This window comes from Callorhinus ursinus, unplaced genomic scaffold, assembly GCF_003265705.2.
Source record: "Callorhinus ursinus isolate GAN/ISIS: 27379988/994484 unplaced genomic scaffold, GSC_fseal_2.0 scaffold6, whole genome shotgun sequence".
Lineage (NCBI taxonomy): Eukaryota > Metazoa > Chordata > Mammalia > Carnivora > Otariidae > Callorhinus > Callorhinus ursinus.
In genome coordinates, this window is record NW_027397068.1 from 52,724,362 (window position 1) to 52,736,391 (window position 12,030).

A 12,030-nucleotide genomic window follows, 5' to 3' on the forward strand; every position below is an offset into this window, starting at 1 on the left:
CACTCAGCTTAAGAAATGAAATGTTTTAAATAGTCTTGCAGCTGCATGTGAATCACTCTCTTCTACTCCTTCAACCCCATTGGTAACCATTATACTGAACTGAGAATTTATGACATGCATTCATGCATCTATATCTTTACTAGGTGTGTATGATTGCTTTTTAAAGTTTCCATAAATGATACTGTACTCCATGTATCTCTCTGCCATTCGCTGATTTTGCTCAACTTTTTTTATTTTTTTATTATTTATTTTTTAAGATTTTATTTATTTATTTGACACACAGAGAGAGAGACAGCGAGAGAGGGAACACAAGCAGGGGGAGTGGGAGAGGGAGAAGCAGGCTCCTTGCTGAGCAAGGAGCCCGATGCGGGGCTCGATCCCAGGACCCTGGGATCATGACCTGAGCAGAAGGCAGAAGCTTAACGCCTGAGCCACCCAGGCACCCCTGCTCAACTTTTTTTAAAGATTTTTTTTTTTTTTGCATGTCAAAAGTTTTATACAGAGGAACTTCAAGAATTTCTCTACTGTATGGTGACTATCATAACATAATAACAAAAAAAAAGACTTTTCTCTAGGTATATAAGTAGGAGTAGATATGCTGGATATAGGATAGGCTAGCTGTCAACCTTCCTTGATAATACCAAAATCTTTAAGTGGTCATAAACATTTCTACCACAGCCAGGAGAGATTCCCTTTCCTCTAACATCTTTGCCAACAATTGATGTTGTCACACTTAACTATTTTTTTAATAAATCTAGGAGTTTCTAATGGTGTATCAGACATTTTAGATGATATGTTACAGAGTTTGGATTCTGTTATACTCCTCTTAAGAGTATTCAGTCTTATTCTAACAGGCAAATAAATTGTTGGTGGTTTACCCTGATCACGTGGGGACTTGGCTTTAGGTTTTATTAGGGTAGCTCTGTATTGGATTTGCTCTTAATTTTTAGTGCACTTCTTTAGTCCTGGGATGTAGTTTTTTATTCCTATGCTCTGGCCCTTCCGGAGTTTCAGTGGAAAGCTCGGATTGCTCATGAAGCCCCTCTAACTTCAGGTTCAAATTCCAAAGTCTGTCTCTCCTACACTGGGCAGCTGCTGAAATTTCTGTTCAGCTCTCTGAGACTTCTAGCTGCTATTTTCTACCTGGGCTCCTAAGATAAAACTCACACATGTCAGGGGTTAGCTGAGAATTGAACAAGAGTTTATACACAGATTTTGAGGCTCTCTCTCTGTGGCTCCTTTATGTAGGGGGTATTGCACTCAATTTCCAGGCACTCTGGCAGCCTCAAACTGACCCCTCTGACCATTAAGACTCTGGTTTTCTTCTTGAGTTCTATCTGTCCTGTGCCCTGCTGACCAGGGAATGCCTCCCAAGGGAAAATCCATTTAAATGTGGATCTCTTATCCAGTGTGGTACCCTTCATCTAAGAATCAAAACCTCTCCAGTTTCTGACTACTTTTAGTTACTCGCCAATGCTTCCAAACTGTTTTCCTTCTTAAGTGTTTTTCCAAAGTTTATAATTATTATAATTGGCAAGAGTAGCAGTGCAATAGAACCCATTCTGCCATTTCCAAAAGGCAGAACCTTGATGAACAGAAGCAAATCTCGATGTGCTCTCATTTCCTAATCTTTTCTTTCTATGATTCATGGTATTTTTAAGCCTTGTCTAAGAAATTCCTTCCTATCCCAAGGTCAGCTTGTATATTTTATTCTAAAAGTATTTTTCTAAAGTATTTAAAAAATATTTTGGTTTTTAATTCACTTGGATTTCATTTCTTGTGTATGGCTTAAAGCAGAAATCCAATTTCATTTTACTTTTATGAGATGAACAAATTTTCCCAGTCCCATTCCTGAAGAGTCCACCCTGTCCACTCTGATTCATGAAGTGCACTGTCATAAATCTAGTCTCATAAATATCTCAGTCTGTTCCAGGCTCTCTCTTCTGTTCCAGTGTTTGTCTACACCTACACGCATACTGTAATACCTTAATTATTACATCTTTATAGTAGGTCTTGTTATCTGGGAGATTTATTTCATAATACACAATCTAAAGGATAACAATACTTGAACACTCCCATTTGCAAACCATTTTTCTCATGTCATGGATTTATCAAGTAAGTGTCTTATCTGATATACTTACCAAGAAGCTCCATGGTCTCTACTCTCAGTGTCCAGGAAATTAGAGTCCAAAAACATGTCTTTGTAGATTCGACCAACTAGGCAATACATATCTGAAGCAACCTGCCCTTCACTTTGCACCAGCGGGATCATAACATCAAGAGCTTTTGCTCTATCTCCAGGGAGATTTCTCCTAAGGTTGGAGGAGAAAAAATATCATTGTTTCAAGATAGATTATAGAAGCAATGTAGGCCAATTATCTTTTTAAAACCCTACTTGATATATTGATTCACATTAATGAAGTTTGGCAGGATAAAGACAACCATAAGATTTTTTTTAAATTTTTTATTGTTATGTTAATCACCATATATTACATCATTTGTTTTGGTGTAGTGTTCCATGATTCATTGTTTGTTCATAACACCCAGTGCTCCATGCGGAATGTGCCCTCTTTAATACCCATCACCAGGCTAACCCATCCCCCTACCCTCCTCCCCTCTAGAAACCTCAGTTTGTTTTTCAGAGTCCATCATCTCTCCTGGTTCATCTCCCCCTCTGACTTACTCCCCTTCATTCTTCCTCTCCTGCTATCTTCTTCTTTTTCTTTTTTCTTGAAATATGTTGCGTTATTTGTTTCAGAAGTACAGATCTGTGATTCAACAGTCTTACACAATTCACAGCGAAGATTTTGAGAGTCCCCTGTAAAGCTCTGTCTTAAGCCTTTTTGTCTTTTCAACCTATCGCAGGTCTACTGGGTCTAACAAGCATCAGTTTTGAGCTGCTTTCCTGATGACGGTGATAGATTTGCATTTACCCATCTATCTAGTTCTTCTAATTTCATAGTCCATACTTTCATGGTTCATAGGTTCAAGGGTATGGAGTACGATTAGGAATGCAGTCTGTGGCCTTAAATAGGGCAGTCGACTAATCCAGACAAGGACCAAACCCTGACTTTAGGTTTCAATGGCTTTTGCTCCAAAACACTGTACAGACTTATTCACAGACAGTACCAACAAACCAACTTTAACCCAAGAGTTGCCCAAAGTCCACGTGTGACCAGTTGATGATCTAAGGAAGATGCTTTATGTAGATCATTTTAAAATAGCAAGTATGTGTAGATCATTGTCAAAACCAGATAAAAATTCTCTTAAAGGGACGCTTGGGTGGCTCAGTCGGTTAAGCATCTGCCTTCAGCTCAGGTCATGATCCCAGGATCCTGGGATTGAGCCCTGCATCAGGCTCCTTGCTCAGCAGGGAGCCTGCTTCTCCCTCTGCCTGCTGTTCCCCCCTGCTTGTGCTTTCTCGCCTGCACTCCCTCCCCCGACAAATAAATAAATAAAATCTTTAAAAAAATTCTCTTAAAAATTATTTCTTCAATCTTAAGAACATTATGCTAAGTGAAAGAAACCAGTCACAAAAGATTACATATAATATGATTCCATTTATATGAAATGTCCAGAATAGGCAAATCTAGAGACCAAAAGTAGATTAGTGGTTGCCTAGGTCTGGGAGATTTGGTGGGGGAAAGGGAGAATGACTGCTAATGGGTTTCCTTTTAGGGAGATGAAAATGTTATATTTATTATGTTGATGGTCATACAATTCTGTTACTATATTAAAAACCATTAAATTGTATATAGTAAATGGGTGAATTGTATGATATATGAATTTTATTTCAATAAAGCTGCTACAAAAGGTTATTTCTCTTCTCCTCTATGACTTTAAATATATCTGTCGATGAAATTCCTTTTTGCACTTTGTCCTAAAAACCTTGAGTTTATAATAACCCTTCATACAAATATGCTTATCAATTCACCATATTGTATTTTAGGAAAGGTAAAGATAAAACACAAATAAAGAAAATATAAGTGGCTCTATAGACTTTCATTTTTCACTTCAAAAAAGAACATATTCCATTCCATCTTTCAAAAAAGATTTATTTGAGAGCCAGTGGGAGCTGGTAATCTCTGGAGGTCTCATCTCACTCTGTCAAATCTAAAGAAAAAGATGTTTAATAAATGGGGAAGTGGAACATATTTTCATTCTACACTTACTGATACAGTTAGCAAGTCCTACAGTTTGGGTGGATAAAGAAGGGAAGAAACAATCTCTGGCTGAATAGCATGCTGACTTTTTTCCTTGCAGACAGAGGCAGGAGAACCTAGTGATGAAGAGCACAGACATCAGAATCCAACAGATCTGGGTTTGAACCTCCGTGTTATGACTTGCTAACTACGGGCCTTGAAGAAAAGGTATTCAATGTCTCCAAGGTTTGGCTTCCTCATCTGTAAAATAATCAAGCCACACACAGCATGTGGTCCAGAGACATGATGTCTCTCCCTCTCTCTTTTACTCATTCTCTTCAGTTGTAGGAACTACATATATATTCAGCTCCCACCATGAGGGCAGCACAACTAACAAGCTTTGGACAGCTCAGTGCTTTGGGCCTCTCTGTGGCCAGAGCATGGCTGGTGTCTGTGCTGACTCTGGGTAGGATGTGGCACTGAGCTATGTGCCATGATGTAGACAGAAGGCCCAGAGGCAGGACTGGAAGTAGCAGCCTTCAAGCGGGTCTTAGCAGATTCATGGATACATGCCCTAAAATGTGCCCAATGGAGTTCTGATTATAATTAGATATGTTCAGAGCAGTGAAAATGAAATATCCTCTGGTTACCAGAAATATGTTCACCTAGACATAATTACCCTTACCCTACTTAGTAAATATTTTAAAAAGATTTATTTATTTATAGGAGAGAGAGAGAGAGTCGGGGGGGAAGGGGCAGAGGGAGAGCAGGAGAGGGAGTCTTAAGCAGACTCTGCGCTCAGCACAGAGCCTGATGCGGGGCTCGACCCCACGACCCCGAGATCATGACCTCAGCCAAAACCAAGAATCGGACACTTAACGAACTGAGCCACCCAGGCGACCCCTTAATTTGTAAATTTTTAAGTTAATAACCATTTGGGGTTGAGCACATTTGCCTAAAAATAACATCATATTTGTACAATTAAAAAAAATTCTAAACAAGTATCAATAGTAAAAACAAACTCAGACAGAGAAAAAAAGAACTTTAAGAATTTAAGGAATAACATGGAGGACATGAGGGGAAGGAAGGGAAAACTGAAGGGAAAACTGAAATCGGAGAGGATGACAAGCCATGAGAGACTATGGACTCCTGGAGACAAACTGAGGGTTTCAGAGGGGAGGGGGATGGGGGGATGGGGTAGCCAGGTGATGGGTATTAAGGAGAGCACGTGTTGTAATTAGCACTTGGTGTTATATGCAAATAACGAATCACTGAACATTACATCAAAAGCTAATGATGTACTGTATGGTGACTACCATAACATAATAAAAAATAAATTAAAACAAAACAAAACAAAAGAGAATTTAAATATACAAACTGTAAGGGCTTTTTTTTACTGACAAAAAAATAAAAAAACAATGTATATGCTTCCTATATTTTATATGGTTGAATTAGAAATATTAATATTACATTCTAATAGGGAATGGCTGCAATGCGATGGCAAAAAAATACCCTAGGAAGAAAATGCAGGTTACAAAATCGTATGTTAGCATACTGTGGACGGAAATTTTTCTTCTTACCTATTCAGTGCAAATGCATAATGAAACTTCACATGGTGATGGGAAGCCAAATCAAAGGTTGGAAGTTTTTCTAATGTCTCTACCAGCTTCACAATAGAATCATAGTCCTTTCAAACAAGAGGAGAATAACACAGAATTAAGCCACTAGGAGAAAGTTCTGACAATGAGATGACTTCTGACAACCAGATATTTGAAACCGAGAAGGGTGTTAAAAAGAGAAGTAGCATCCATGGAATACTTTCAAGAATCTAGAACCAAATAGAAATTGTTTATTCTTAAATAAGAAATTTGGATTATATAGATAAAAACCTTAAAATATAGAGTTACCACAACTGACCCCCAAACAGTTCACCATCTAGCATGATAATACTCTATTGTCTAACTGTGGGTGGTTTACTTCTCCATGGAGCCGGATTCCTGGCATACAGTGTCCTGTCAATTACTTTCAAAGAAATGATTTTCAAAATGTCAAGGCCATGGAGCAAATGACTGAACTTCTGTTATAAGTAATAAGATGATGTCATTTCAAGCTCCCCTAGTCTTGGGATCTGAAGTACCACACCTCTACATGTATGTCAATTTCTGTTGTTCTCATGAAGCTTTACTTGGGCCTGAAAGCTGGGGAAAAAAAACTAGAAGTCATTTAGATTTTACTATATAAAAATCTAGTAGCAAATCTCCAACTCAGAGAGGATTTCATTCTATTTACCTTATTTTAGAAAATTTAAGACATGTCAATAAAATTAAATGGCATATTGGCGTGTTTTAAAAAGTTATTTTTATAATTAATCAGTTGCATATTTCTTGCTCCTGGCTAGTCAGATCTAGCACTATCAATTTCAAGCAACAGAATTCCAAGCAGTAAGAGCTATGTTCAGAAAGTGCCCCCCGCAACATTTCTGCTATTTGCCACAACAAAGCTTTCATTTATTGGCTGACAGGTGTGTCTGAGGCTAACAAAATAGAATAGATTGTCCCCAGGTTAGCTATGCACACAGATTTTTTTTTTTGTTCTTCTGGAGGAAAAAGTCAGACCTTCACCATACAAGTACTTCATTACACAATCACGGATGGCTAACTCATAGGAGTCTTCTTCATTCATCATAAATTCTCAGGATGAAGAGCTTAGAAAAGTCAATTAAAAAAATTACATGTAGTGGCATGAATGACCTCTCAGCTAACTGATTTTGATGCTAACTCTCCCTTATTCCTTCAACATGCTACATGATGAAGAATTTCCTTTAAGCATCTTCTCACCTGGATATCTCTGTAGGAAAGTAAGAGGTTTATGACAATATCTGCTGTCAAGACTTCAATATTATCTACTCGTTGCCGAATTCTTGCTAATTCAGCTGCCAATTCTTTACCAGTGTATAAATTTCGAGCTTTCCTGATATCACTGAGTATAGATTCCCGGAAATACTGGCTGGTGAGAAAACACATTTCAAAGAGTTAATACTAGAAAGGATTTTAATGAAAAGCAATGATTGTATAAGGAAAGAAATGACATTTGCAGCATTTGTAACTTTCAATTCACAGGATGCCTAGAATGAACACCTCATAGATCTTGCATTATTAAGAAATTTGGGAGTCCTATATACATATGTTTAACACTCTGCTTTGCTTTAGAAAGACTTAGGTAAAGATCCTGCATCTTAATGAATTTTCCAAGAACCTACCATGTACCACTTGAAATGCCAAAACTTTTTCATTTTACTACTTTGCATAGAAATTGTTCCAAATAAATCAGGGGTGCCTCTGATTTGAACAAAATATAGCCTTCACTTTCTGACTCAGCATCGTCACATTACCATAAATGGTTGTTCTTAACTAAAATATAATCATGCCATCAGCAATTTTGGCAAAATTCCTGCTCTTATAGTAAAAGTCTGTGGACATTTATTCTGACACTATTTTTGTACTTTGAATATATATATATTTTATCCCTGCCATTACTATAATGTAGTTAGCAGTCTTCCCCCCCACCCCTTTCTGATCTCAAGTTGTTCTCTTGTGAACACAGTGAACTATGTGGCATCTCTTTTATCTACTTAGAAGATATCACAGTTTTATTTTTCTGGTTCTTGGCTGTGTGCTATATCTAAGAAACATTCGATAAGATGCACAAATAAAGGATGCAGAACAGCACTCCATTATCATCATCAAATGGCATTATTCAACTTTACCTAGAACTTGCTTGTGCCACCTTCAGAAGTTGAATGAAACGATCCACAAGAGGTAAGCAAATGGGTCCAAGAAGCAGCTCAAAGTTCGGTTGCATGAGCTCTGTCAACCCCTTCATGAAGCTACTATCACAGCAGTAGACCTTGTTATGTGGAGTGATCATGTAAGGGACAAATGTGTAGTTCCCAGTGCACATCTGTGGAAAGAGGAGGCGCCGGGAGGGGGTGAGTTGGCCTGGAGACTCCACACTAATGAAATCCCAAGTCCTACCACACTGAGTCATTTTATTTTATTTTATTTTATTTTAAAGATTTTATTTATTTATTTGAGAGAGAGAATGAGAGATAGAGAGCACGAGAGGGAAGAGGGTCAGAGGGAGAAGCAAACTTCCCGCTGAGCAGGGAGCCCGATGTGGGACTCAATCCCAGGACTCCAGGATCATGACCTGAGCCGAAGGCAGTCACTTAACCAACTGAGCCATCCAGGCGCCCCGCACTGAGTCATTTTAAATAGTCATCCTGAATGTGAAGCTAAATAGAAAAACCTCATTTCTTATTTATGACCTATGAAAGTGGAAATTTCCTCCAATTTCTTTAATTGCTTATTGCAAATAATTAGGACTTACAGATGAGGCAAAAAAAAAAACAAAACCCAAAAAATCCCAGTATGGCATAGTTTCTATCAGTCGATTAAATATTTATTCATCATCTCTCATGGCTAAGGCATTATGATATATTTATGCTGCAGGAAAAATAGAGTAGTTTTAAAAACACAGCCTTCAGCCTTCAGGGAATTTAAAATTTAATCACAGAGACACAGCATAAATACATGACAAGAATAAGAGCTAACGTTTAAGGGCTCCGCACCTGACAGGCTGTACTGTGAGTGATGCCGAAACAAAGCTTCTCCCTCCAGGCTGCTCTGTCATAGTCATGGCTCCATTAGCCTCCTAGTTACTAAAACTAGAGACCCAGAAGTTTTCCTTGAGGCTCCCATTTTCTTCAGCACCCATATCCTATCGAAATCCGGTCTGTTCTACCTCCAAAATAGATCTCCTATTTGTCCATTTCCCTTCATCTTCTCTGCCCGTGGAAGATGAGGCCACCAACATACCCAGCCTAAGCCACCGTCACTGGCCTTCAGTTGGTCTCCCTGCTTCCACTCCCGCCCCCCAATCTATTCTCTACCCAGCTGTCAAAGTGATCCTCCTTTTTCTTTCTGATTTCAAGTTTTTACTTAAATTCTAGTTAGTGAACATACATGGTAAAACTGGTTTCAGGTGTAGAAGATAGTGATTCATCACTTAAAATGACCTTTTAACAACCTATATCAGATCACTTCCCTCAGCTGCATAAGGCTCCCTTCCTTGCTCCTGGGATGAAGATATGTCCCAGTGGCCTACAAGGGACTGAGAACCCAAATCCTGCTTCTCTCTCTGGCCTTGGCCCATGCCACTCTCCACTCACTCATCCTGACCTACCACAGATTCCCAATGATGCCAGGTGAGGGAACACTAGTGCAAGCAAAAGTTGAGCTGGGAAGAAGAAAGAGGAAATTGGACTGGACATCCCTGAGTAAGTCAGTCTGACTGGATCTTAGAGCTCGGGCTAGGGATGTGAATGCAAAGCTCAGGACTGTACGTACTGGGCAGTGAGAAAAATGGAAGGATTCAGAGCAGGAAAGAAAACGTAATCACAGTCTTAAATGGGGTGACCTAAAAAGAGTTGGTATCATTAGCAAAAAAGCAAAAGTTCGGAAAGCAGAAGCAAAATTCATTGTTTATGAACATATTACAGTTGAGGGCACTTGTTATATATCAGGTAACAAATCACACACAGAACCTGACTTCCAGTTAATATATGAGAGGAACTTCAAGAGGATGAAACCTGAGTTGGGGTGGGAAGCGTGAAATGTTCACTATTAAAAAGGCTGAGATTTAAGGAGGGCAGGACACTGAAAGTCAGAATGTCCAGAAGAAAGCTGGAAATATGTGATTGGAACATAAAAGAGTTTCCAACAAAAGTACAGACCTGGGAGGCATTTGGTATGGTTGAATCTAAGGAAACATGAGAGACCTCTAAGAGAAAAGCCATAGAGAGGGGAAAAAAAAAAAGGCAGAGGGCTGACAAGTAAAATGAGAAATGTGGGAAACCCTATCACTGTTTTAGGGAGCACAGCGAGCCCAGATTATCAGATCCTAGCCATATCAGCATTATAGGGAACAATACATCACTTCGCTTCCCCTTAGAACAAAACCAATGAGAGCAAACATGGACTCACACTTGCCATGTGCCAAGAATGAATGGTCATGTGTTCCCAATAACCCACCGAAGAAGGTACTGCTGTCTCTGTTTTTTTTTTTTCCAAAGATTTTATTTATTTACTTGTGAGAGAGAGAGAGCACAAGCAGGGGGAGGGGCAGAGGCAGAGGGAGAAGCAGGCTGCCCGCTGAGCAGGGAGTACTGTTGTCTCCGTTTTATAGGTGAGGATTCAGACAAGGCTCAGATAAGGTCATGCAGCTGGTCTGTGATGTGTTTGGGACTCCAGCCCAGGGACTCTTCTCTAGAGGGTGTGCCATTATCGTTAGAGGGGTCAGCACCCCCCCAAGTGGCCTCTATATGCTGACACACTAACACTTCGCCTCAGGTCACTTTTGTGGAACTCAAGCTACTGCCTCACAGCAAACAGACGAGAACTGATAAATGCCTTTATGGCCAGAATGAATTACTTATTCAATATTCTTTAAGGTACTTGTTGTATGTCAGGTAGCGAGGCAGAAACTGGACCTGACTTCCATTTAAAGTATGGGAAGAACTTCCAGAGATTGAGATTTGATTTTTGAAGTACATGAAATTGTTCCTTTCTTAAGTTCTCCTTCATGGAACAATAATTTGGAAGGCTAGTCAGGAAGAGGAAAAATAAACATATCCTGCTTCTAAAATGTTTCCGAGATCCCACAGCATGTCCACCAATTTGATCCTTTTACCTGATCTATTGCCTGAGCAGAAAAGAAAGGCGAGAGTACCAGAGGTTGCTTCCCAAAGCTTCTAGAGCTTTAACTATGAGTGGGTTAAAAAAGAGCAACAGAATCAAATACGCTGTCTTAGATAAGTACTATAACTCAAAATTCAAAAAGAAAATGCTCTGAATTTTCCAAGTCAAGAGTTAGAAAAACAGATGAAAAGCCAATAAACCAGAAAAGCACTATTAGCATTTCAAAATAGCATTCTGCTGCTGCTGGATAAAGTTCTGTATCCTCAGAAGCCTTAATACCACGTGTCATTGTGTCTAAGACATGAAATAGGATACATAACTATTGAAATACTGGGCATTGGGGAATGGAATAATGCATCTGTATAAAACTAATTCTGGGAGAGAATGACTCTCAGATGTCTGGGTGTATAGTAGCAGCGAGGGGTAAAGACAGAAAAACGAGAGTCATGCAAACAGCAGAGAAAAAAATGGATTCCTGCAACCGTCTCCTTCAAACCCCATGGAATAAGGCTTCAGAGTCCTCACAGAAAATAACCAACATGCTAAGATCTTCCTAAGTTCCTGGCCTCACTGCACTTTTTGGAGTCTCTTTCCTATGTTTCTAAGGAAATAAATATATTTTTTGCCAATTCCCCATTGTTGGGGAAGTGATGAAGCTTCAGGAGCCACATGGATGCTCCTAGGCCTGAGCTAAGACCCCTGTGAGCGTGCAGTGGGGTGAAAGTGTGAGGGTTGCTTGTGACACTTTTTAGTTGTTGTTGTTTTGTTTTTAAAGAAACCAACTGCTGAGAAAAGCACTTTTTTTCAGAATGATGAAAACTAGACTATTTATCTCCCAGGTTGGCTCACCTATACCTCAGGAATCTTATTACTGCATTTCTTTTTTTTTTTTTTAGATTTTATTTATTTATTTGAGAGAGAGAGAATGAGAGAGAGCACGAGAGGGAAGAGGGTCAGAGGGAGAAGCAGACTCCCTGCTGAGCAGGGAGCCCGATGTGGGACTCGATCCCGGGACTCCAGGATCATGACCTGAGCCGAAGGCAGTTGCTTAACCAACTGAGCCATCCAGGCACCCCGTATTACTGCATTTCTATTTACAGATTGCTGTTGGACCCATAGTTTGAAATAAC

At 39.4% G+C, this 12,030-nt stretch overlaps 1 protein-coding gene across 4 annotated transcripts in view; it reads right to left on the bottom strand.

Annotated features, from left to right (window-relative positions):
* MAP3K5 (mitogen-activated protein kinase kinase kinase 5) overlaps positions 1 to 12,030 on the bottom strand; it is a 193,967-nt gene that overhangs the window by 109,997 nt on the left and 71,940 nt on the right. For all 4 annotated transcript variants that reach the window (XR_012378591.1, XM_025865908.1, XM_073893975.1 and 1 more), the window contains exons 4-7: positions 7,909 to 8,102; positions 6,980 to 7,148; positions 5,723 to 5,829; positions 2,142 to 2,312 (exon numbers count right to left, since the gene is read on the bottom strand). Coding sequence is in view for 3 of the 4 variants with exons in the window: in XM_025865908.1 (XP_025721693.1) it covers positions 2,142 to 2,312; positions 5,723 to 5,829; positions 6,980 to 7,148; positions 7,909 to 8,102 (641 nt within the window). In the remaining variant the exon portion in view is untranslated. The remainder of the gene's footprint in view (positions 1 to 2,141; positions 2,313 to 5,722; positions 5,830 to 6,979; positions 7,149 to 7,908; positions 8,103 to 12,030) is intronic.